Source organism: Rousettus aegyptiacus, unplaced genomic scaffold (assembly GCF_014176215.1).
Source record: "Rousettus aegyptiacus isolate mRouAeg1 unplaced genomic scaffold, mRouAeg1.p scaffold_m13_p_4, whole genome shotgun sequence".
NCBI classification, from domain to species: domain Eukaryota; kingdom Metazoa; phylum Chordata; class Mammalia; order Chiroptera; family Pteropodidae; genus Rousettus; species Rousettus aegyptiacus.
The window spans coordinates 144,971,546-144,998,708 of NW_023416307.1; the positions used below are offsets into that span (position 1 = coordinate 144,971,546).

Below are 27,163 nucleotides of genomic sequence, written 5' to 3' on the forward strand. Positions count from 1 at the left end.
CGCAACCTCGGAGGCAACTGGAAAACTGTGTTATCTACGTCAAAATATCTCTTAGGGTCTGGTTTTCAAAATGCATGATTTACAGGGACAGCGATCTTGGTGTTGGAACGAATCTCTTTTATTTGCTGCTAGAAGTTGCATGGGCCACTCATTAGTGCATCAGAGGTCAGATGCTCGCAGGGCGGCAGCTGGGACACTAATGATTTCATACAGCTTTGTGTGCCTGGCCACCTGTGGTGCTGTAAATCGGACTCAGGGCTCTAATTTTTTAAAAAAAACCTCCAGGGAGTTAGTCCGCAGCTTGCCTCTTATGAGATAGAACTTAAGATAATATTTATAGTGGAGGGCAAAGGAAAAATAATACCTAATGGGGGGGGGACCATTGTGGGAAGAATGGTAGCCACCTATTCGAAGTAAATTATGTGGGGCCATTGGAGTTACTCATTTATGGGCTCAATGAGTATTTATTAGGTCCTTAGCTAGTGTGGGGGAGGAACAAACTTTCCTCTACCCTCCGGGTTCATCTGGCTGGTCTAATAATCAAATAGGCATGAGATAGATTAGCAAGAGTAAATAATAGAATGTAATGCATACATGTGTATGTGAGTCCCACAACAGCGTGTCAAGAGACCCCACATGGCGCAAAGCCTTCCGGAGACAGGCAGGGAACATGGCATATGAGGCAGCCTGGCCTAGGGATGAGGTAAGGTGCCTTGGGGGCTTCAAGGGGTCACTCATTGCAGGATGATGTGAACAACAGATGCTTAGTAAACAGGAGTTTGTCTTGCCCTGTAGATAGGTCAAAAGAGGTTATCTTTGATGTCTTATTATGGGTATGGCCCTTAATTCAAGTTCTTCTAGGTAGTTAAGGGAGGGGCAGGAATTTCTCTTGAGCCCAAGGCTAAAGTTGCCTTATCTCAGAAGGGTCTGGACAACACAGAGGCATATCTTGGGGTCATTCCCTTCTGAACCGCATTCTAGGAGGCAAGTATCCAAGCTTCTTCCTGTCAACACTTAAGTTGTTAATGGGAGGGTTTACCCCTTGTTTTTAGGCGTAATTTACATAAAACAGATTATAAGTATGCATTTTGAGTTTTGACTGTCACACACACCTGTGTACCCATGCCTTCCGCCAGCATCCTAGAACATTTCCATCACCCCAGAACTGCCCCCTTGAGTGCCCTCCAGGCACAGTTGTTCTCACCTGCAGCTTCTGAATTTTTTCACCTTAGTTTTGCCTTCATGTAAATGGAATTACGCTGTATATAACTTTTTGATTCTGGCTTTTCGCACAAAGCGAATGCACAAATCAGTAATTCGTTACCATTGCTGAAAAAGTCTTATCATGTAGATATATACCACAGCCTGTTTTTCTGTTGATGTGGAGGTTTTGTTTTTATTTCATAAGTGGAAAAATTTTTAAACGCCCAAGTTTTATTTCAGTAAACAAATTTATTGGTTAAAAAGCATGTTTGGTAGGCAGTAATCCAGAACACAATTGTGGCATATTTTAGTGTCACTCAGTGTCCTATAACTTGGATTTGTTTTGGGACACCCCAAGTATAGGTAAGTAACTTGTCACTGTGGGCCCCCTGTTAAAACCTTCATGAAGTGTGAGAACTGAGAGACACACCAGGCTGTGAGCATCAAACCTCCGCTGGCCTTGGTGGGCATGGCCAGCCGGGAATGTGCCTCAGGCCGCATGGGTTGGGCAAAGATAACAAGGCTCCAGCCTGAAAGCCAGAATCTGACCAGGAGACGAATAGTCCAGAATGAGGGAGCTGTTGCAGGTGAGGTTTGCCAGAGGCAGACGCTGAGAGTTTGGCCTGTGAACTTGTTTATCAGCAGCTGTGAAAGGCAGGGGAAGGAAGCAAGATTCGTGCGGGCCCAGCAAGCCTCTCAATGCCACTGTCAGGGGCAGATCCTTCCAGATCTAGGCTGGGCCACCGGTACAGGGTGGACATTCCAGGTAAAAATGGAACGAACAGAGACATGCGTAGCTGTATTTCCTTCCCTACACTCATCCCTGGAGTTGCCACGTAAATTGTTCCGCAAGGGTATTTTATGGCACCATGATTATACTTTTAAAAAGTAGATGACTGTCTTCTGCCTGCCATTTTTCCTCCCCAAATAAATCCCTTGCCCCTTCCCCGTCTCTGCCGTGTTAGCTCACCCAGGGGGTTTCTCCTGCCCTGTAAAGCTGACTGCAGCTCCCTGATTGGGGTCGGATCACAGAAAAACACGTGCCTGTGTTATACCGTCCCTTCTTGCCTCCTAAAGGCCCTTTCTTGACTCGTTTGCTGCTGCACCCTCATCCTTTGGAGGGGGCTGCGTGTAGTAAGAAACAATTGTTAAACTGTTTTGTCTGTGACTGAAAAAACTGTGGTGGGAGGTGCTGTGCTGCCCGGGGTGGCCATGGGGTGGCCAGGTGTCCTTGGGGTTCCCGTACTTTTTAATGATTTTGACAGTTCTGCGAACCAAAATGTTACCAAATGTGCAGGTTAAGCTCAGCCAAATCATCCATTTAACCATGGAAGCAACTTTCTCATCTTATTAATTATCTGCCATTTTATTTGGTTTTAGCTTTTTTAAAAAAACTAAGGATTCTGTTTTTGCATATGTTAATATTTAAAAAGCAATGCGCTTTTATCCCTGGACTTTTACAGGGAGGGTCCTTCTGGGGGTAAGGAACATGGGGACAGGGCTTGGGCTGTTAGACTAGAGGGGTGGACCTGGTGTGCCCGGCTCTGGGGCCTCGGGACCTGGCCCCAGAAGCCAAGAAGTGGGTGATAGGAAGGAAAAGAAGCACACAGGGGTTGAGGAAGCTCGTGGGATGTGGGCACCAGGGGTGCCGGCTGGGTCTTCTCATGAGCAGGGTAGTGTTATGCCCCGACTTGTATCTCCACGAACCACCAAGAAGCCGACACCGATGCCAGAGCAAGAGGGAGTTTATTTCAGACTCGAGTCCGGGCCGCAGTCCGCACACCGACGCAGCAGTGAGTAGTAGGCGGCCCGGAACATGGGGCTTCAGGGGTATTTGAAGGGAAAAATCGTAAGCATGGGGAGTGATGTCTTGGCGTTACAGGATCGGTTACAGGATCGGTACAAGGAGCTTGTCGCTTAGCAGGGTTGGCTGGGTGATGGCGCCAAGGAACAAGGCGGGGAATTTGGAGAGTCACTTTCCATAGTTGCTCTGATTGGCTGAGTCTAGGGTGGGGTGATCGTCTCGCTTTCTGCGGCTTTTCCGGGAACTGGCCTGTGCTTAAGATGGAGTCTCATACCTAAGATGGAGTCACTTTGGTTGTTCAGTAGTTCGCTGGCTCTGGGAAGGGGAGAGAGGGCAGTGGTCATTGTGAGTGTGAAGATTTTCTCCTAAAACCTAGGAAGGGATCATGGTGTGGCTTTTAGGGGGGCACGAAAACCTACAACACATTACATTTCATGATCTTCACACTATGCTTCCCCGCCAGCACCAGCAACTGCATTGAGCCTACAGTTGTGAGACCTAATGACATTTCTTTCCGGTTCCGGCCCTTTTATTCCGATTTGTTCATGGAACCTAAAAACGTGGTCCAGAGCTGGGCTCCACTTTGGGCTTTTCTGGGACACCCCACCCCGCTCCGCCACCGGGTCATCCTGACGCTTTCTGTTGCTCTGTGCGTCCTGAGAATGAGTCCCGCGGGCTGGCCAGACAGGCAGCCCTGTATGTCTCAGTCTTTTACCCTAATCTTTGGGGATCAGATATGCCTCAACCTTCAGAATTTCCAATTTTAGGAAGTTAATACTATGCACGTACATCTGTTAGTAACAACTCCACAAAATAAGGAATATTAGCTGTTTTTTTTTTCTTCAGTGAAATACATGAACACTCGCTAAACGGTGTAGGTGAAAATCATAAACCACAAATCATGTTCACGCCACTTCAAGTTTTGCTGTCAGATAGCTTGTGCAAAAACTTTTGGCTTCTAGAGCTGCTTGGCTTTCGGAGTTGCAGAAAGGGCATCGTTGTGGGTCTGTATGGGGCCTCGACGTTTGTTTCTCTGGGTGTTTGAGTGGTTTCCCCTGGAACTTATAAGCGTTGATTCTTAACACCGCTCTCCCTATACGTTGTCTGAGACCCCTTCCACCTCCCCACTCTAGAGACACCCCAAATGAGCAGCCCCACGTCTCCCACACCCTTGTGTTTGGGACGATCTACGCAGCAGCCACTACCGAGGGCGCAGAACACAAGGCTCGCTCGCTCGCTGCTCCCGAGCTGGGCTTTTTCGATCTCGGCCTCTACAGAAGCCTTCCAGCCAAGCACAAGCGGACCTTTGCTCCCAGATCCAGCATGGGCCATCTCGCCCAGTCCTTCCCCTACCCCGACTTTTTGTGTATGTTTGGTCTTTCTGGGAATGGAAACAGACACTTGCCAACCTGTGTTCTTGACGTGGATGGAGGTTGAACGAATCAATTCTAGATGCGTACTATCCACACTTGCGAGATGTGTCTCCTGATCTAGCGTCATGCAGCAATCGAATATATGACCAAGTTGAAAAATTTGGGTTGTAGAAAGGACAAGGATAGTCGGTCATTGCAGCGTTGCTTGTGGTTTTTCAAAAATCGCGGCTTTTGTCTATCCCTAGGTACTAGATAAAGAAATGGGGCTGCATCTGCAGATGATGTGCCATGCAGCCGTCAGTAGAACAGCTTGTCTCAGAACATTTTCCAGGTTAATACAGTTAAGTGGAAAAGTTGAGTATAACATGCCTCCTATTTGTGTCTTTAAAAAATGTACATAGGCCTAGACTTATAGCATATTGTTGGATGGTTATATAAGAAAGTAGAAACAGTTGAGTGAGAAATGGGCAGACGTCAAACTATTTGTGCTTGTGTATCTTTTTGTATTAAGAAGGCATGTATGATTTCTATCTAAATAAACACTTTTTTTCAGACCCAGACTCCCTCTCTCACGCCTCCCCCCTTTTCCCCACTCCTAACATCCTTAGTTTGGGCACTGCTATTCTGAGCCCGGGGTGGTTATGCTTGAACAGGGGGTCTAGATTCCTTTCTTTCTCTTCTTCCGGGTCCTCCAAGCCCCAACTCCATGCCGCAGCACGTGGCCAAGGATGCAGGAGCTCTTGCCTCAGGTTTTGGAGCACAGGCATTCCGTGTGCTTTACCTAAATCAAGTGTAAAGCTAGGTTTTGATGTTATTGAATGGACTTAGTTTCCTGGCTGGACTTTACTCCTTGAACTTGGCTTACCGCTTTTAAACGGGAGGGGCTGCGTGAGTGGCACACACCCGAGAAGGCTTCTGGTTGCCACCAGCTGTTCCCCCCTTCATTGCTGTAGTGAGACACTGAGAAGCCCTCTTCGGTGGGCAGATACCTCCTTCTGTCCAGGCCTGAGTTTGTGTGAGACCAGTGGTTCCCAGTCATTGTAAGGGACGTCCAAAAACAAAAACACCACCTCAAAAAGTACGTTTACAGCTGTTAATATGTTATATTTCAGATGGGGCATTTTGATGATGAGGGACCCCTCCATCCTTTCAACTTAACATTCCTCACTTACATGGAAAGTTTTATTTAAAACCGGAAGCTCATTCTTACAGATGTGCGGTAGTCCAACAGGAGTCGTGTGTGTGTGTGTGTGTGTGTGTCACATACAGTTGTGTGTGTTCCTTGTTGGATCACAGGTAGTATAAAAAGTAGATTCCAGAAGCAGACACAAAGCACTAACAAAGCACTTCATTTAAGTGCTGGCTAAGGTAAACCTGCGTGCTTGGTATTTTTATTTATTTTTTCTTTAGCCTCCCCCTTCCTCTCCTGCTGGGCCCACATTCCTAGGTCTTTGTCTCTGCCTGGTATTTTAGAAATTTTGGGAGAGGAAGGCAGTAGGTGGGGCGTCCTGGAAGCTGGGGGCAGGGAAAAGGGTGGTCACTTGCAAGGTCAGAGGTCGAGCCTGCTCCATTCAGCTGGGGCAGCCAGATTGTCGCCATGCGAGGGTGGGGGAGGTGGAAGGTGGGGGCGTGTCCTTGCATCTGCCTGGGAAGCCCCAAACGGGCAGCCCCAGGCCCTGGAATTCCTGCTACCAGAGGACTGTTCCCCCTACCCCCACCCCCTTCCTGGAGCCATAGTTCATGGCCTCTACTACATTTCTGGCCTTGGACCCTCTGCAGGGCCCTTTGGAAGACATGGATTCCAGTTTATGTTTTAAAAAATATCTTGCAGTTGGCTCAAGGAGAATTGCAGCCATGCATATCCTTACCTGTAGATCTTTTTCCACAAGCTCCAAAATGCTGAGTTTTCAACCTTAGAAATCGCAGGTGGATGAGATGCGGAGCTTCTAAATTGAGTACAAAAATCTTCCCAAAGTTTTACTCCAGCTTTCAGCCAGAAAGTTCATAAAATCGATCTCATTTTCAATATTTGGACAGCGTGTTCTTTAAAAAAAAATTCAATGGTTTATCATTTACAAGCACCACGAGGCTTTGCTTTTACTCACTCACAGCTTTTTATAATCAGCTGACTGAGCGTTCCCCACTGGCAGCCTCCACGCCACCTCTGTGGTCCCAGAAGTCAGCCTGCAATGCAAGTGCAGAAACACTTGGCACTTCTGAAGTCATGCGTGTGATGTAGGGCATTTAGAGCTGCATCCATCCCGTGTGAGATGATGACAGGTTGGGGTGTCGTCCAGGGACCCCTGTTAGAGGTATCTGGACCCAGAGCTGCACATGTGAGGGGCCCGGTGCCAGGGGCTTTGGGCACTTGTTGCTACCTTCTGCCCAGGATTTCTTGTCTGACCACTTAATCTGTGGAATTCTTTTAACTCTTCCATTTGTAGGATATCTCGTATGCATGACACCATCAAGGCTCCAAATTTTAGCAAACTTAAAATTCAGAAAAAATCACCCTGGTTCCTTGCAATTGCACAGCTGGCACCTGGAGACTGGCTTCCTGCCTCAGCGCACAATTGTTTCAAAATCCTTTGATTTCTGATATCAAGTCCCCAGAGATAGGGTTCTTGGGATTGTAGGGGTGAAAGGTGTCTCCTGGGATTCCTAGTCAGATCCCGTGTGTTTTCTGCATAAAACCGAAACCTGGACAAGTGACTGGATAGGTGGCCCCATGATCAGATAGTCCCAGGCTTGGACGAACAGCCTAAGGTTCTTTTCCACTCACTGCCTGTGCAGATGAGAGCTCGTTACATTTGCGTGAGGCCACTGACAGAGGAAGAAAGCGGGGGGGGGGGGGGGACCTCTGGACAGTCCACACAGCTGTCCCCAGAACAGGTAAATCCTGAGGAGAGGGAAAGAGAAGCTTGCTCAGCTGTTTGGCAGAAGAGGGGAGGACAAGACAGTTTCATTTTAATTTACAAGGAACCTTCTGATGGGTTTTCACACTTCCCATTAGCATAGGAGTGATCCCTTTATTCCCATGACAAATGGAGAGAGCAAAGGGAAGGAATGTGGTTGAGTTGTTGAAACTGGTGCCAATTGCTTTTGTATCACGTCATAAAAAAAAAATAAAAGATCACATCATTAAAAAAAAATTCTCCAGGAATTTTCCCCAAAGTTTATCCAGCTTTGCATCTTTTAGTTAGTATTTTAGAATATTTAGATTGATCAGATTAGAAAGACTAGGCTCATCTCTAAATGGTGGTCCTGCTTTTGAAAATTACTGGTCTTGGAGAAGGCAGATCGCTATCATTTGATTTCAGTTACTGTGGCCGCTGGAAAAGCATTGCACTGGACGAAATTGCTACTAAAGTTAAGAACTGATCACATTTCCCCCTCCTATATAAAATAGAGTCCTTAGCGCGTGCGGTATCACCCATTTCTTAAAAGTAGGAACATAATATCCTAAATCTTTTTCCTGTTTTTGAATCTAAAGGTTCTTAGAAAAACAGCCTAACCCATGCTGGATTACACACCTCCTCATTAACCCCAAGTGGAACAGGCCTGTTTACTGGACTGAGCCATTTGGGATATCATTTCCTAGTGAATGTGCTCCAAGCCAAAACTTTAATTGGTTAATAAAATAACCTGGAGACCAGAGTAGGAGCCATCTCCCTCTGTTTGCCCCGGGGCTGTTTTTGTATGCGACTTTCAGCCTAATAAGAACTCTCTGCCCCTCAGGGCTGACTTTCAGCCTAATAAGAACTCTCTGCCCCTCAGGGCTAGCGCCAGCCTTCTCTCCTTATCTCTGTCTCCCTTAATCCTGCTTCCCCTCCGGGGTGCACTCCTATCCTGGACCTCCAGGATACCTAGCAAGGTGCTGCTGCTGTGTGCTCTGCTTGCCCTGCTCTCACTGCCTGTGTGGCCTTAAGCACGGTGCAACCTCCTGTCTTCATCTGGGGATTAAGTGCCTTGTGTATGTGAGAGAACCCCCTCGGACACCACTTCCTCGCCTCCTGTTGCATGTTGGCTGGTTTGTCCTCACACACCCAGGTGCATCAGAGACAAATTTAAGCTCTGCTCTTGAAAGCAATCCAGCAAACATTTGCAGAGAGTGCTGCTAAGTGCCCTGCTCTGTGGAGGGATACGAGGCTGGCCCAGTTTCTGTGCCAAGGAGCTGTCTCTCTGGAGAGCTCCTCATTTATCAGCAGGTGGAGGTTGTGCCAACCCTTCTCTCTCTCTCCCTCCCAGTAGGCAGGGCCCCAGGGAAATGGAGAACATTGCATAAAGCAGTTCTGTCAGCACGGGCTGCCTCCCAGGGTCAATTCCTTGGAACAACTTGGCAGGAAGAAGAAAGACAAGAAGCTGGCTGACCTTACCACTAGGTTTCTGCCTCCGTTCCAGAAGCTTAAGCCAGTGGCTTGCTTGAGGACCTGGGAGAGCCGTGCTCTGCGTGTTGACCTGACCTCCTTGATGGGGGAGGGTGGTGGCAGCAAGCCGTGGTGTGAGGGCGACTCGTCCCGGCTCCTCCTCACCTTGCTCCACACACCAGAGGCTGGGTTGGCAAGAGACATTTTGGGGGGGGGGGTATATTCCTTCATTCTGGCCACCCAATCTCAGATCAGAAAACACAATCTTAGAACTTTTCCGGGCAATTAACCTGGGATCCAGGGAAACCACCACGTATGTCTTCGAAGTGTCTCAGTTATAGTTCTGAATGAAACGGGAATGAGGGAGTTGCTCGTTCTTTGATTCGGGGTCCAGGGGGTGGGAAAGGAGAGCCAGTTGTGTCCCCTCAGAGTTGGCAGCCCTGCTCCCTCTCCCAGGACGGGGCCGGGCTGCTCGCCTGTTGGGAAGGGGGGTGGTTGGAAGTCCGGGGTCCAGAGCACCCCTGTCGCTGTTCTCTCTGCTCCAGTCCCCCATCTCTCATTAATGCCTGTCCCTCCTCTGGTCCCCAGGTGCTGCACCTGTACTGTGACACTTGCTCGGTGCCCATCTGCCGTGAGTGTACAATGGGCCGCCACGGGGGCCACAGCTTCATCTACCTCCAGGAGGCGCTGCAGGACTCTCGGGCACTCACCATCCAGCTGCTGGCCGACGCCCAGCAGGGCCGCCAGGCAATCCAGGTGAGGCTTTCCCCGCCTTTCACCTCTTTCCCTCGTTCTTCCTTGGACAGAAAGCATGTCCTTTCCCACTGCCTTTCAGATGGCATGTACAGATTACTAGGCAGACGCCGGTGTGTGGGGGCCATGGAACAGTGACCCAGATGAGCTCACGGGATATCTACGCAGCAACAGTCCCTTGGGGGTGGGGTGGGGAGACCTTCTCGAAGTCCTATGACAATAAAAGGGATGTGGCCGAAGATACTGGCCACTAGGGGCTTATTTCAGACACCTAGACTGGGCCCCCATTGCATCATGGGCCTGGTTCCCATTCAGCCCCCTCCCCAAGTCTGAGCGGACAGTAGTGTTCAGTCAGGACTACAGAAAGACTGGGGGTTTGTTTAATGCTTTTCAAACAGAGACCTTTGGTATTCAGATTTATTTACGAGTGAGAAGTAAGCGAGCATGGGAGATTTTACAGTAGGATTCAGAGTCTCCGACTTTTTCCTGGGTGATAAAATCATGTCCTGGTCATTTTGATCCTTGTTTATGTTGAATCCACATCCCTTTGGGGTTGGAAAGGGACACATGTGACTTTGGGGCATGGCAAAGTTCTCTGACATAGCCAAGTAGTAGTGGGTGCCCGAATTGATCTTGAATCTCCTTTCCTGATCCAGGTGACAAACATCTTGAGATGTTTGCCTTGTCTTCACGGATAAGGTTGAAAGTCAAGAAACATTGCTAATCCTCGGGTAGAAATTAGAGAGGAAACCATTATTATTTACATTCTAGAGTTTTTTAAGTAACCAAATTGTTTTAAAATGTGTGATCTTTCTTAGAAATGATAGAGAAACTGACCATGTGCTTTAAGGAGGGAGAATGGAAGGGTGGATTAGCTTTTACTAAGTTTCTCAGCCGCTGTCAACATTCCTATGCATAATGTTGAAGTAATCTTTCTGATGAGTCAGATTATCTGATATCCAAGTCATAAGATTGGAAGTTTGAGAGTCTGTATTTCTGGAATGGCTTATTCTTTCGTATTCTTATGCCTTCAGAGTGTCTCTTGGTTGCTGTTAAATCTTGTTTGCCAGCATCCCCACTAGTGCATAGTTCTGTTTTATTTCTGTTCTAGTTCAGTGATCCTCGGTTCCGTGGATGAAGTGGTTTGTGATTTCTATTTTTATGCCACTTCAGTTAGGACCTTGTCAAATGCCTCCCCTGTTGGCATCTCTCCTGGACACCATCACCTGGGGAGCTTCAAGAACTGCCGATGTATGGTCCTGCCCCGGGTTGCGGTATAATCTGATGAACTCCTTTCTCTCCTTGGAGACTGAGAACACTCACGGATTCTTGAAATACGAAAAGAGAATCGCTGGTATACTTTGTGTTCTGCTGGCATCAGTTATTCTAAGGGAGAAAAATGAGTTGTCATGGTTTGCTAGAAGCTTAAGGAGGAGAGAGGTATGTGGTTAAAATGATGAGATCTTAGAGAAGTAGAAATTTTGAGCTTTTTGTGGAGGGGAGAGAAGTAGAGGGACAGAAGATTTTGCCTGCCACACCCATCTTTATAAAGCAAATATGGTCAGTGTTAGCTAGGAGTCTGCTTTTGTGAGTGTTGAAATGAACTTCTGTAGGAGTGAAATTCAGATGTCACTTGGTACTACTGCGCCCGACACAAATGTAAATGCTGGATCGGGGGAGTACTTTAGGAGAGAGGAGCCAGGTGGCAGGTGGATTCTTGGAGTTGGGAGGCTCAGCATGTTACTCATCTGTATGGCCACACCCAGCCATACAGGTGCACCTCCTGAATTGTCAACTGCATAGGCTGAGTACACTGCCTAGAAAATCTCGGTGTAACCAAGAGGGTGTGGGTGTGGCTCACCATCTCAGTGGCTCTTAGTAATAATTCTTTAAAGCCTAACATGGCATCCAGTGTGATCTGAAGATTGGGGTATGATTGGATACCGTTTCTGTCTGAAAGTTCTCATCAGATGCATTGACCATTCTTAGAAAACTGCCTGTCTGGAGGCCCCCTGTAAGAGCAGAATGTCGGGGTTCATACACGTTAAGAAAGGAGTCCAAGACACGGCCCCTCTTTCCCTCTGAGTTAACTCTGCTGCCAGCACACGTCTTTGCGGTTAGGAGGGAAAGTTGAGGTGTAGGTTGACGACAAGTTATCTTTGCTGAAAAACTATTTGCCAAAAAGCCAGTTCATTCCCACAAAAACCACAGAAACAAATTTGGTCCCCAAGGTTAGAAGACTGGTGTGATCCGGTTTTCATTGAGAACACGTGTTTTGCAAATGGGTTCCTTGTAGGAGTCGGGACACAACCAGTTATGTGTCAAGGAAACCGAGTGAGAATGGGGAGGAGTCTGCACGTGTGTTCAGCTGCCGTTTAACAGAGCCTTGCTATGTTAAGGGAGAGCACTGTTCTGAGAGCTTCAGCTGGAGTCCCTGTCTAATCCCCACGTCATTTACGGTATACTTGGGAGATACTGAGAAGAGCAGCCACTGTGTAACACAGGATATGATTTCGCTTGATCACATAGAGATTTTTAGATTTGAGTGTGAATGTGCAAGGTTTTCTCCTTCGTTGGTCACTAAGGAATGGTTAGAATGACAGCCACTGAAATTTTGAGATGTATCCCATAGGATAAAGAAGTGATGGTGAAATGTTATAAAATAACACACCGATTTGGGTGCTTCGGACACCTGGTTTCTTCATGTAGTTGGTCACAATGTTAGGTATAAATGGCCCGAGCATATAATTTTTACAGTCATTGAAAAGCGTTAATATATTTAAAAGTGTAACAGATGATATGAAGACTATTTTGTGGTCTAAATATGAACATTGGAGAAGGAAGGAATATAGTCAATAAATATACAATTTGGAGAGGGTGGTAAGTTTCTTGAAAATATGCATAAACACCCTGCCCTTGAAGAAAATAACTTAATCTGCTTTAATCAAAATACAGAGTGATTCTGGTCACGGGGTAAGAAGAGCTTCTGATTTGTTTTACAAGGGAAAATTCATAGTAAGTTTGATTTGGAAGGCATTGGTCTAAGAAACTGTCCTATGCTTGTTCATTTGCTCTTAATAACATTAATGTATTAAGCATATCATCCGGGAGCTTTTAAAAGCTGCATATTTGTACCGGCAAATTGGCAGATCCAAGAAATAGTAGATATTCTAGAAATAGGCTTTATTTTTCTAATAACTTAAGAGAGTTAGGACATCAAACCAGTTACAAAGGATGATGGAGGAAGGAGAAGGAATAGATTTACAACTATCATAACAAACACAAAAATAAAAACATAGCTAGATTAAAAGGGTTACATGGAGAAGAGTTGGGAAAAGCATTAAAAAAAAAAAAACCCAAATCCTAAAGGTTATGTAAAATAAAATATCTAAACACATGAAAGCATTCTAAGATTAGAAGTGATACAAGAAACTTATGCATATCAAAAGGAAAACCCGCAAACTAGAAAATATGACAATTAAGTTATTCTATGAAAAAATCATAAAAGTAAGTAAAACAAGAAGACACTAATAAAGGAATAAAAGAGACAAACACAGAAAGGGAAAATCCAACTATTTAATATACTCAGTCTGAGCAGTTACACAGGTAAAATTACACCATAAAAGAGACAAACACAGAAAGAGAAAATCCAACTATTTAATATATTCAGTCTGAGCAGTTACACAGGTAAAATTACACCAGAGTGTTATTTTGGATAAATGACTGAGTACGTACACCATGCATGCTATTTGGGTGGAAGAACATACTATGAAAAAAATCCAGAGCTTTAAACTCATTCTGCCTTTGGGAATCTCCTCTAAGGCAGAGTCCTGCATTCTGAAGGTATTCGTTGTACTGTTACAAATCATCAACAATAGGAGTAAAAATTTTTTAGCTACTTAACATTTGTAAAGAGTTTATGATCACATTAACACACAGTGTTTAGGTAAAGCAAGCAAACTCTGAAGTTGGTTTAAGAAAAATTATGCAAAACCAGAAAATTCACAGAAAAATTGGGGAGAGATGGGGCAGCAATAGACCAAAATATTAATGGTAGTCTTTCCCTTTATGGTAGGACCAAGGCAAAGGTTTCTTCACCTTTATTGAGGTCAGCTGATAGATAGTAAACCACCCATATTTAAAGTGTACAGCATGCGTTTAACATTTATTTCACCCGTGAAAGCATCAGTAGTCAAGATTATGAACATGTATGTCACCTCCAAAAGTTTACTTGTATCCTTAGGGTAATCCCTCCCTCCCTGCTTCCATGAGCCCACACAACTCCTCATCTGCTTTCTGTCGTTGATTAAGATTCCATTTTGTTTTAATGGGTTGGGGAATGAATTTAGCAATTAGTAACAGGCCTTTACTCTGCTCCCCAAAAGTAGTGGTTTAAATAAATACTCAAGGTTTTCATCTCAACTATTAAACAAAGATGCAGGTAGGGATTGGAGAATCTTTTCCTATTTATGTTAACATGTATTCCTATGGCCTGAAATGGCTGCTTAGACTCAAGCTACCACATTTATGTTTTGGGCAATTGAAAGGGATCAGGCATTGCTCCCGCCTTTTACTTTGAGATTTACCAGAAGTTTTGCATAACACGTCTTACATTCATTGGCTAGAAACCCAGTGTCATGACCCACATCAGTTGCAAGGGAGTTTTTATCCAAGCTCACTTCAGCCTTATGTAAGATACAGCTTCTGTTATTTTTCATCTGCTGTTAGTAGTAAGTCAGTAGTAATAAAGGTGAGATGGATGTTGTAAACAAACAGCTATCTTTGCCCTACCTTCTTCCTGATTTGCGTTGTCTCCTCATTTAGAAAAGTAAACACTGGCACTCTCCATGTTAAAGCGAGAGTGCTCGATTTTGCACCATTTAGCACAAAAGTTACGAGAACTGAGCTTTAATGATTGAGCATAAGTATTTTATATTGTATAAATGAAATTGTAAATTAACCTAGACTCTCCAAACTGCTTCGGTCCCCTAACTTCTCTTTTCCTTTGGTCACCTTAATAGTCTTGAGTAAGTAGCCTGCAGATACTTCTGCTTTCCATGATGGAAAAGTTACCACAGTGAATGCTCAGCATGCCCGTTCTCTCAACTCGACTGATATAAACTATCCCAGAAAGTAGGTCAAAGAAACTTTTTTTCCTATTACAGATATGGAAATGGAAGGACAAGATTTGGTTGTTTTGCCCAAGATCCCAGATCTCATTCACCGTAGGCCTTCCCTTTTCATCCGTGAGAATCCACAGACCTGTTGACTGACTTCTCTGTTCTAGGCACTGAAAATAGGTACTTTATGCATACGTAGTAGTGCCTATGTGGTGTGTGCCATTCTTTCCATTTTGCATAGAAAACACTTTGCTTGAAAGAGGTGAACCTCAGGTTACCTGCCAGGAGGCACACTGACACTGAATAGACGGATTGCAGCTTGAACCCTGAACTAATGGCCACTACTCATTTGGGAGGTCGTTCCCCACCACACACAGACCTCGTGCATGTACACCCTAAATGTGAGGGAAAATCATGGTTTAATACACCGTGACCTAATTAAAAAACTTCCCATGCTCTCTGAATTAGGACTCTTGGTTGCAATTGACTAAAAAGAAATGAATAGTCTCAGGTGACCAGGTAGGAGAATATATGGATGGATCAGGCTTCAGGTATCCAGGGACGCTGACCTTAGTGCCAGTGCTCTGAATCGCTTTGAATCACTTTGGTCTGTCTCTCTCCCTCCCTCCTTCTCTCTCTCCCTCCCTCCTTCTCTCTCTCCCTCCCTCTTGTCCCCTCTCCCTCTCCCTTCCCACCCCCCCTCTCTCTCCCCATGCTCACCTCATTCTTGCTTCTGGACCTCGACTTGTTTGTGCAGTGGAGAGAGAGAAAAGTAGACTTAAGAGGTCTTCAGGCCTGCACTGTTCTAGCAAGCCATCTTCAGGGAAAGAGTGGGTTTCCTTTTCCCCTTTCGGGGTAGTGGGGAGGAGGCTTGGAACATCCGTAAGTAAAATCCCAGGAAAGGGCCCTTGATTGGCCTGGCTTCCTTTCTTCCTCCTCTGGCACTGTGGTTGGAGGCACTGTGATTGAGAGCTCCCTTTGGACCAAATGAATGAGTATTGAAAACACCCTAAAAATAAAGGATACTAGGCCCCCAAATCAGGTACTTTAAAAGTACCAGTGTCGTTTTTATAATATATCTGGACTTAGTACAACTTGGAGAATGGGTATTTTAATTTCCACTTACCAGCTTTTGTTTAGAAAAAAAGTTCTTTAGGAACTTCATTTCCTTTCTTCAACCAAGGACATATGTCTTATTAGTTTCCACGCCATAGTCGAAGATGACTAGAGGCTCAGCAGAGGTGTTTTTGCCTTTCTCCAGTCATTTCTGGACCCCAGATCACATCATTGTGATCTGTGTTCGTGTTGGTGCCAAAAGGCTTGAGATTTATGTTGGCGCCACTCCTTATAATAAATAAGCAGCCCAGTACTCCGTGCCGTTTGTGTATTAACCTCCCTAGTGAGGTCATCTTGTCTTAGACACCTCATTCTCCTCCAGGACTGAGGTCCTCATCAACTTATTTTCAATAATTTCTTTTTGTGTAAGTGTCCAATAAATCATTTCTGGATGGGAAGAGTATACATGTTGTAAAAGGCATATTTTCCCCATTGACTTAAAAAAAAATACAGTATTAAATTGCAAGTATCTGATGTACAAAAAAAAAAAATAGTTATTAAATTGCAAGTATCTGATATACAGTTGACTCTGAACCACAGTTCCTAAGTTATGACTCTGAGAAACTTACAGCTTTATCTATATTTAACTTTAGAGCCTTAGTTCTAGAGAAAACACCAGAAGTAAATCCTTGAATTAATTTTAAATAGTCCTGTAAAGAGAATTTACCCTGACGAGGTAAATTTGTCATGCTACCCACAACGAAGAAACCATGAAAGATATTTGTAGTGTGCCTCATCAGTGTTGTAAAGGTGACCACTCATTTTTATTGCTTTTTTAGAACATTTTATTACTTTAACTTTGTTCCTGAAAATACAACTTCCTAGTCGCTTATGTAATTAGAAGATCTTATAAGATGCACTGATTCCCCGAGAGGTTTCCATAACCAGGATCAGGAGTGTAGTGGCTGCACACATAGGAAAGACTTGGCTCTTTAATTATTGCATTTCTGTCACTTTTTCGATGTCATTGAATGCAAGTAAGTGACACATTTATTATCTATACAACCAATAAAGGAAAAAATCCACTGACAATTTTAAGCCAAGTCATAGTTTCAAAGATATTAAATGTAGTAATAAATTACATTGAGAGTGAACTCTGCAGTACTTCCCATGTCTGGTATGGTGGTCTATGAGTTGATGGGTGATATTCGCATTCTCTATTTGACATTAGGGCACTTTTTTTTTTTTAACGCCTGCAGCGCCTGGTCTAACTAGGTGGTCTCCTCCCATCCAAGTACTCACCAGGCCTGACTCTACTTAGCTTCTGAAATCAGACAAGATCGGGCATGTTCAGGGTGGCATGGCCATAGACTATCAGGGCACTTTAAACACCAGTCATCAGGTCACCGCTTTTCTCCAAAGCAGACATCACTAATCAATCGCTTTCTGCACTCTTCCCTAGGAAACCCAGATTTGGCCTCAGACTCCTCAGTACTAAGTGGCTGTCACTCAAGAGTCAGCTTGCGTGCTCTGACTGGCATCGCCTGCCCAGGCTGAGACTTTAAAATCTCAAATGTTTGATTGGATCTGTTAACATCTAGCAGATGATAACAGTTTTCCTCAAGCCCCGTGCTTATGCTTATTGAGTGTTGTATTCCCCCCTCCCCTCCACCCTTACCGCAAACTGTGTTTGAGGTTTACCCAGCCCTTTGCCCCACTGTCATTCCCCCCAGCCCACCTGCCTCTGGTCCCCCTCAGAGGCCCTGCCTTAGATCATGGGAGCTAGTTCAGCAGGTCCTGGTCTGCACATCATGGAATGCGGTGCTTGACTGGATTGTGTACGATTTGGAGAGGGAAGATTTATTTTGTCTCTTGACATAGGGCTTTCACAACTCTCGGTTTAGGAATGATATTTTCCTTGCTTGGGGATGACTGAGATTACAGTAGGAGCTTTGCCACCCCTTTTGCCCGCTTGAAAAATGAAAGAAGTAATTCTTATAGGATGGGAGTTCCAAACCCAAGGACTTGCCAGGGGCCTAAACAGGACAGAACAGGAGAGAGCAAGCCTGGCTAGGAGACAGTAGGGGCAGAGGTGAGGAGACCTCACATGTTAACACCCCCCTAATCCCGCACGTAAACGGGGTGGGCATTGCTCTCTCCAGCCATCTCTTGCTCTGTAGGAATGTCGGCCTGTTTGTTTCCATGTCTTATGGTTTTTAATGGAAAATCAATTTGGTAATCAATTGGGTAAATAATACAACATTGGTATAAATTAAAAACAGTTTGCTACCTCTGTTTACCATTGAGGAAGTTTTAGGTGCTCCTGAATTGGGGATGTGGGGCAGACAATAATATTTAATCCAGTATAGTTACCTAGTGCTTTGATAAGCATGGTTATGGCCATAGACGTGAGCAAACTTGAAATGTATGTATTGTTCCTGTTACAACCCAGCGGCTCAGTACCATGGGCTGTGTACTTAGCCTCCACTTAGTTTGATGTGTATAGACACTGGGGACAGGATCGTGAAGATGGGGCAGAAAAATTGTGTCACGGTGCCCTTCACTTCCAGCTGAAAAAAGAAAGTGGCGTCTGAGCTGGGTTTTGAACTTTAGGGTGGATTTGGAAGAGAAGGCATCCAGGCAGTGGGGTTGATCTGTGAACCATCCACATCAACCTAAGTGCCAGCTCTGATCAGCTCGCCGATCAGCCCTCTGGATCCATAGACATCACAAGGATTGGGACAGTGAGCAGTTGACCACAGCTGTGTTGGGGGAGGGGGGAGGAGCTGCAGTGTGGGTGTGGCTCCCATGCCGTTAATGTGTCCTCCAGGCTGAGAGGATTAAAGTCGATAAAATAGGGGCTCCAATTTTAAGCGACCAAGAGTCCCAACTATTTAGCTTAGAATTGTATTTATAAAAATAAAGGCAGGTCATTTATTGCTTCTAGTTATATGAGATATCCAGACTAGAGACAGAATAGGTAGATTATGGTTGCCATGGGGGCGAGGGAGATAAGGCGGAGATTGACTGCTTAATGGGCATAGAAGTTTCTGTGGGATGGTGAAAGTGTTCCGGACCTAGTGGTGATGTTCGTACAATATTAATGTGTGCTAAATGTCATGAATGGTAAATTTTATGTATTTTACCACAATTAAAATAAGGTAGGAGGTGTGTGTGTTTTACTGCAATTTAAAAACAAAATAATTCAGGAAGTATGACTAGACCTGGGTGTACCCTCCCGTTTCTCTGACAAGCGCCGAGTGGCATGAGGGGAAAGGATGGTTGAGCTCGTGTTGCAGGTGTTTCTCTGAGCACTGGTATGTTACTGACCTGTGCCAGGGCCGCTGTTAGCCCTTCCATGTGCTCTGCTGCGTTTTTCTCGCATTCACCCTTTCCCGAGGCTGGAGACCAGGAACTTGTCCTTTCAACTAGTGGGAGCTGGAGCCAGGATTTGAACCAGGTTACCCGACTCCTAGGGGTGACCATCCAGCCTGGGTTTTGCCCGGGACTGTCCCTGTTTTAGATGTGTTCCATCTTCCGGAAACCCCTGGGTCCAGGGCACACAGATGATTGGTCACCTGTAACCAATCCCTGAGCCTGGTGCGGGCCCCGAACGCTTCCTGCCTCCCTGGGCCCCTCCTGATTTGGGACTCCTGCCCTGACACTGCTGCACCATCAGCAGTCAGCTTGGAATCCCTGATTTAATGCCTCAGGATCTCACAGAAATCCTTGTGGCTTTTCAAGACATGTCATGTAATATTAATGAAAACACCAGGCCTTCTGTCTGGATTAATTTTTTATGAACAATAATACGTCTGATTAAACTGGCCGATTTCCTGGGGCCGGTGGTACCGTAGAGTGGGGGGTGCGGTGCTGCGTATATGGTCTCTGGCCACAGGGCAGGGTTTCCTAGGTGGATCAGACCGTATTCCCAGTGTGCGCTTGGTGTCGGTTCTGGCTGGGAATGACTTGACAAGAACGTGATGGATCACCACGGGCCCACAGCCATTGTACACTCTCACAGGAGGGGTGTGCCTGGCCTGCAGGGTTTCCCCCAGGCGGGGGTGGGGTGGGGTGGGGGTGGGGCCAGAAAGTCCTTGGGAAGCTGCTCCTGTTCCCCGGCTAGTACAGTTCACATCTGATCCTCGTTCCCAGCTTTCGGCTGTGACCCAGCTCCACCGATTTCACTGTGTCAGAGGATCTCTTAATAGTGCTGACATTCACCGTGTAGGTGCCATTTCTCGTACGAGGAAATCCAGCGCTTGCCAGCACCTCCTTCAGTTACATGTCGGACAGATGCCGTTCTCTCTCCCTAAGTGTCTGTTTTCTTCCCAAGGAAGTGAATCAAGCAGCCTGGGGGGTGGGAGGGGGGCCACCAGAGTGTTTTGCTCGCTTTTTCAGGTCTAGAAAAAAAGCAGGCTTTAATAATGTTTTGTCTTGAGTAGTGAAGGCCCTTCTAACTAACGCCCTGAGTTTTTTTCTTTTGGTTTTCCAGCTGAGCATCGAGCAGGCCCAGACGGTGGCAGAGCAGGTGGAGATGAAGGCGAAGGTGGTGCAGTCGGAGGTCAAAGCCGTGACTGCAAGGCATAAGAAGGCCCTGGAGGAGCGGGAGTGTGAGCTGCTGTGGAAGGTAATGGGCCCCCCCCCCCGGGCCTCCATGCGGCCCGCGTTTCTCCACGAACCACACGTGAGAGCCTGGACCCCAGCTCTAAATGTAGAGAGTACTTGGTAGTTTTCCAGAGTTTGTTGGCAGAAGAATTCAGGGGTCCCTGGAACCTTGTGGGTGCTCTCCGGGCAGTAAAACACCCAGAAGCCTTTTCAGAAGCAGTCGGGGCCCCAAGACCGGACGGAGTCCCACGTTTTATGTTGCTCACACGCGCTCAGGAGGAGGCAGAAAGAAGGGAGCACAATCGAAGCCGTTGTTATGAAAGCAGACCGGTGGGAAACATCCTTATTTTTGGTGTCCTGGCTGGTCGTGCTTCCTGACCCCTTGTGGAACGCCGGTTTTCCACTTGGCGAGGGCAGCGCGCGTGTGCCCTTTCTTCCTGTTGGAGCAGGAAAGAGTGCTGAGCCACACTGGTGTGCTGTTTAGATAAAAATCAGCTGGAAAGATGACTCTCCCCACCCGTCACCATCCCGGCAGTTTCTTCTCTGATTTTCTGCCCTGCCTCAGAGGGAAGAGGGGGAACGTGTCTGTGAAGGGCCCTGTGCCCCACCCACGCCAGTCCCATTGTAAAATGACATTTTTTAACACACGAGTAAGGCCATCTACAAAGCTGACTAAAAAGGGGGTGTGCGTGTGTGTGTGTCTGTGTGCCTGTTTCGATCATCCAAACTTCTACCATCATATAAGTGTCGTCTCAGTTTCTGAAGTGACCTTTGCCAGTCACTATGCCCTAGAATGTTCTGGAAGGCCAGGTTGGATTTCGCATTGCACTTCCCATTTAGTTAGCTCCTAGCTAGCTGTTTTCTCTTTCTTCTGATCTCTCAAGGAATATGATTCAGGTGCTCTTTGACAAGAGAAAAGAGTCCTTGAGTGGAAGAAGTCCAAGATTTAATTCAGCACATATTTTTTTAGACACCTGTGTGGGTCTGCCATGGTTTTCAGACAGTCAGCTGTCCCCATGGTCTGTCATTCTCATGCCACCCACGAATGTTAATTATAACTGAAAGGGGCCCACCTCTTGCAACCCGAGAGCTCTGTGGTGAACTCTGCCACAAACTTGCTCTTCTGGATTTGCTGATGAAAAGGCCTTTGTGCATCTCTGCAGATCTCACCTCGGTTATCCTCACTTCTGTGAGGCTGACTCAAAGGCAGTTCTCTTTTAGGAGGACTGGAAAGCAAGTGTTGAGGAGAAGCACATTTGGAAGAAGAATCAATTTCTTCTTCATGCAATAAACTTCATTTCTATTTGCCTGAAAACTCTTTCTCACATTCCTCCAAAATGAACTTGCTCTTTCTGGACACAACTCAGTCCCATTTATCTTTACCTCACCCCGAATCCTGTGAGAATCCCCCTCTCTTTTACTAATTACTGATTTTTCTGCTCCTGCCCAGCAACGCCTTCCTTGCCTATCCTTGCCTGGGAATCTTTTTGTTAGATGATGTTGGGGGGTTTCTTTTCGCCCTTCTGGTTATTAAACATTGAGACACTTGAGTGCCCAGTGACCCAGCTTCATGTATCTGGATGTACCTTTCTTCGTTGTGGCTTATAAATTTCCAGAGGGCTTAGCTTCCTCGTGGGGTTAGCTGCAGCCAGCTAGCTGAGGGATCAGAACCAAAGCCTCGGGGGGGGGGTTTGGTCCAATGCAAGACCAAAGGACAAAGCCTCTCTTTGGTCTGTCCCCACACAGGCCTCTCTGTACACGCATGTCCTGCTTCCAGAGTAGGCAGGCAAAAAAGCATGAGTGGATCAGGAAGCACATCATCACTCCCTATGGGAAAATCTGGTTCAAGTCCCGGCCTCCCAGCAGTGGACCCTTATTCCAAAATAGGCTTCGGAGCACTCAGAACTTAGAGTCCTCTCTGCGGAACAGCGTGAACTAGTTTGGGGACCCGTGTATTATTCCATTCATGAGGGGAAATCGCTTAAAATCAGAGGACTTCTAGGTATTTAATGGAAAAGAATTGGAGAAGTGACTCTCTTTTCACTGGTCATCCAAAATCTCTTATTCCCAAATAGCATGGTTTGAGAAACTCAGACGCAGAAGTTACTTTGGCAGGTCAGAATTCACATGTGTGTGTGTTATAGCATTTTAGATTTAGAAGGCTCCTTTGGAAACGATGTAAGGCCAGTGGTCGCCAAAACCTTGGTGTCTCCACATTTGGGGTCTGGGTTTTTTTAGGCTCCCAGTTGAAGGTTTTTAAAGCCTATTCTTAGATACATGAGGTGAGTGAGGCAAGCAGGTGGGGGGGTGGGGGGTGAGGGGGTGATGGCGGTGGCCGCAGGGGTAATCTTGAATTAGTAGGTCCTCACAAAATCCTTTTACTCTCTACACTCTTCCTACACGTTGGCGGGGGAGGAGGATATCTTTTGAGAGGTTTCAGGCTCTCTCTGTAGCTGCGTTGACGGCTCAGTCTTTTGGGGGTACGGGGCTGGCCTTGTGCTGTAGCGCATCAGGAAGTCTCGCTGCTTCTACCCCTTTCTGCCAGTTTTCTCCCCACCTTCACGGCCACCGCTGTTGCCTGTGCTGGCATCATCCCTAACCTGAGTGATCGTTGGCACGTGCCCACCTCGAGGTCTTTGTGCTTGCTAGCTATTTCATCCTCTGCTTGGATCACTCACCTAAACTTAGCCCTTAGCTTGTCTTGACTTGCAAGTTATCAACTCATGAAAGAGACTGTCTCTGACAATCCTATAACGAGGGCCTCCCTAGTCACTGTCCTTCGTACCCTGTTTATACTCCGACATCCAGCACCATCTGGTTACCTCACGTTGTTTCTTTGTTTGCTTGTTTAATATCTGTCATTTTAAAACGATAAGCTCTGCGAGGGCAGGGGCTATATTTTCTATTGGTCACAGTGTACTTGCAGTGCCTGGCACACAGGGCTCAATACACACTTGTTAGATGGCTTCTTAAAAACTTTTTATTTAATTTCTAAGTTAGAGAAAAGTTGCGGGTACCAATAATAAAAGAACTCCATACATCCTTTCCCTGGATCCCACCCACGGTTTGCATTTGGCTTCATTTTCATCATTCTCTCTTATGTGTATTGTATGTATGCAATTTGAGAGTAAGATGGCGTGTTGGAGACACGATGCCCCAAATACTTCAGTATTTATTTCCTCTGAGCAAGGCCATTCTCTTAGAGAATCACGGTTCATCAAGATCAGGAAGTTTAATCCCAGCACTATTATACTAGTAGCTAATCTAATCCTCAGGTGGTAGCCCCCCCCCCTCCACCCCATCCAAGGTCACTCATTGCATTTGGTTGTCCTGTCTCTTTAGTCATCTGCAGTTACCTGGAACAGTTCTTCAGACTTTGTCTTTGGATTTTGCCATGTTTTAAGAATGCGGATCAGTCGTTTTTGTACATTATCCCTCAGGATGGGTTTGTCTGAGGCTTCCTCGGGACGAATGTCAGGTCATGTTGTGTTCTGTGCTTGGATCTAAGCCTCTGCGGTGTTCTCTCCCTGTTCTCATCTTTCCCTCCAGGTAGAGAAGATCCGCCAGGTCAAAGCCAAGTCTCTGTACCTGCAGGTGGAGAAGCTGCGGCAGAACCTCAACAAGCTCGAGAGTACCATCAGTGCCGTCCAGCAGGTCCTGGAGGAGGGGAGGGCGCTGGACATCCTGCTGGCCCGAGACCGCATGCTGGCCCAGGTGCAGGAGCTGAAGACTGTGCGCAGCTTCCTGCAGCCTCAAGAAGACGACCGGGTCATGTTCACACCCCCCGACCAGGCGCTGTACCTCGCCATCAAGTCCTTTGGCTTCGTCAGCAGCGGGGCCTTTGCGCCCCTCACAAAGGCCACGGGTGACGGCCTCAAGCGGGCCCTCCAGGGTAAAGTGGCCTCCTTCACCGTCATCGGCTACGACCACGATGGGGAGCCTCGCCTCTCGGGAGGCGACTTAATGTCGGCTGTGGTCCTGGGCCCCGATGGCAACCTGTTTGGGGCCGAGGTGACCGATCAGCAGAATGGGACTTACGTGGTGAGCTACCGGCCCCAGCTGGAGGGCGAGCACCTGGTGTCGGTCACCATGTGCAACCAGCACATCGAGAACAGCCCCTTCAAGGTGGTGGTCAAGTCGGGCCGCAGCTACGTGGGCATCGGGCTCCCGGGCCTGAGCTTCGGCAGCGAGGGTGACAGCGATGGCAAGCTCTGCCGTCCCTGGGGCGTGAGTGTGGACAAGGAGGGCTACATTGTGGTCGCCGACCGCAGCAACAACCGCATCCAGGTGTTCAAGCCCTGTGGCACCTTCCACCACAAATTCGGCACCCTGGGCTCCCGGCCTGGGCAGTTTGACCGACCAGCCGGGGTGGCCTGCGACGCCTCCCGAAGGATCGTGGTGGCTGACAAGGACAATCATCGCATCCAGATCTTCACCTTTGAGGGCCAGTTCCTCCTCAAGTTTGGCGAGAAAGGAACCAAGAACGGGCAGTTCAACTACCCTTGGGATGTGGCGGTGAATTCTGAGGGCAAGATCCTGGTCTCTGACACTCGGAACCACCGGATCCAGCTGTTCGGGCCCGATGGAGTCTTCCTGAATAAGTACGGCTTCGAGGGGGCTCTCTGGAAGCACTTTGACTCCCCTCGGGGTGTGGCCTTCAACCATGAGGGCCACTTGGTGGTCACCGACTTCAACAACCACCGGCTCCTGGTCATCCACCCCGACTGCCAGTCGGCTCGCTTCCTGGGCTCCGAGGGCACCGGCAACGGGCAGTTTCTGCGTCCGCAGGGCGTGGCCGTGGACCAGGAGGGGCGCATCATCGTGGCTGATTCCAGGAACCACCGGGTGCAGATGTTTGAGTCCAACGGCAGCTTCCTGTGCAAGTTTGGCGCCCAGGGCAGTGGCTTCGGGCAGATGGACCGCCCATCCGGCATCGCTGTCACCCCTGACGGGATGATCGTCGTGGTGGACTTTGGCAACAATCGAATCCTCATCTTCTAATCACATTTTCGAGGCTTCTCTGTGTTTGGGGTGTGCGTGTGTATATGTGTCTCTCTCTCTCACTTTTTCTCTCTTTCTTTCTCTCTCTCTCTCCCCCCCCTTTCCCCTCCCTTTTGAATTGCAAAGAAGAAACGGTCTCAGGGAAATTTCTTTTTCTTTTGTTTAAAGAGAACAAGAAAAGTACAACATTGCTTAAGTCCTACCTCATCTTTATTTTTTTACAGATGAATGTACTTATCTTTTCTGCAGGGATTGAGCCTGTAAAGTGATAATTTTCTATCTACCTCATAAATCTTTACATTTCCTTCTCCAGCCAGGCCCTCTGCACACCTCCCACCCTCACTCAGTGGAGTTCGCGGTTCCCTCTTCCCCTCTGCGGGGCGTGACAGGCGCAAGCCTGTCCTCTCTACGGCTGGGAGGGCCCTGGATGTGTGTGGTGGGCTGTATTCTGTAGATTGAGCCAAGGAAACACGAAAAACTACTAAGTGTAAAAAAAAAAAAAAAAGTATAAAATGTGGAAAAATAGGATTTAAAATGCTTACTTATAGAGTATTTGTGTTCTTGAGAATACTGTGTTTATGGGGTTAGATTGTGTTGTCTGATCTTGATCTTTTTGGAAAAATCTCTCGCTTTTAATGCTGCGACGGAGAACTTGCCTGTCTCCTTTCGTATCTCGGTGCGCTTGTCCTCCTGTTCAGCATCTTTTTCTTATTCCTAGAAGATGTGGCTGTGACTTTGCTAGTCAAGAAAAGCAGACTTCCTCATGTTTTTAGGTATGTCATCTTTGTTTCTTTCAAGGAGTGTGTGTGTGCGTGGAGCCATCTGACACCAAATTAGTAAAGCAGAAAATGATATACCACCTCCCAAAGAACATTTTCCTTTCATACTTTTAGTTTCTAAAAATAATAGATGTAGTTTGGGATTTTTGATTTAAAAGTATTCTCAAAAGTTAAGTATTTTTAGTTTGCCGTTGGATATAAAGAGTTAAACGGAAGGAAGGAGAAAGTGAACCTCATTCTCAGAAAGAGGGGTTGTCGGACGAGGCCTGGCATGTGGACATGCGTGTGGGTGGACATGCGTGTGCTGAGGTAGAGAGTGTGAGAAAGAAGCAAGTCACCCCCAAACTCTTCCAGACTCTGTAGGAGGCCGGGGGGGTCGATCCCCGACCCTATATTGAATGTTGTTCTGTTAATGCTAGGCGTTTCTTTTCCTAAGGAGAGTAGGCAAAGGAATGAACTTTTATTTTAAAAGCACAATTTTTTTCCTGCTTTGGAAGTTCAGGGAAATAGAATGTTTAAAAGTCACATTAATAGGAACAGCCCATTGTCACATCCTCTGCTCGGGTCTCTTTTTACAGACTGGTCCAGCTCCTGAGCCGAGCTTTATGTAGGACCTCATGGCGAACGTGAATTTCTTCCCCAGAGGCTTTTGAATGTAAAGGATTTTTGTAAACTTAAACTGCCCCAACTCAGAAATGTAGGACATAATGTCTTTTGTTAAACCTGTATCTCGGTACCAAAGAATGAAAATTTAAGCCAGGCTCTCACTGCAAACTGTGGGATGGCATCTGTCACTTTACAGGGTTGGTTTTGTAGTAAGCTGGACTTGGGGACAAAAACCTCATGCTTCTGGGCATTATCTGTCTTTCAGGTGGAAATAAGGTAGAGCTGATAGATAACCTGTTCATCGGAACTCATGGGCCCCTTCATTCTCCCCAAATACTGAATTTAGGACCAAATTAGAAAATTACGCACCCCAGAAGAAAAATGGGCTCTCAAATAGCAGTGTTTACAGGGAGAGGTCTTGCTTAAACAGAAAGACAACAGATCACTTTCTGTTCCTGTAATTAAGAGAAATTCCTTTTGCAATATGGATATA

The 27,163-nt window shown here is 46.6% G+C and overlaps 1 protein-coding gene across 1 annotated transcript in view; it reads left to right on the top strand.

The window, feature by feature from the left end:
- The window catches only part of TRIM71 (tripartite motif containing 71), a 61,618-nt gene extending 35,828 nt beyond the window's left edge, over positions 1–25,790 (top strand). Inside the window, exons 2-4 of the mRNA XM_016140752.2 lie at positions 9,336–9,503; positions 20,172–20,306; positions 23,834–25,790. Coding sequence (XP_015996238.1) covers positions 9,336–9,503; positions 20,172–20,306; positions 23,834–25,285 — 1,755 coding nt within the window. The 3' untranslated portion in view covers positions 25,286–25,790. The remainder of the gene's footprint in view (positions 1–9,335; positions 9,504–20,171; positions 20,307–23,833) is intronic.
- Positions 25,791–27,163: the final 1,373 nt, after the last annotated feature.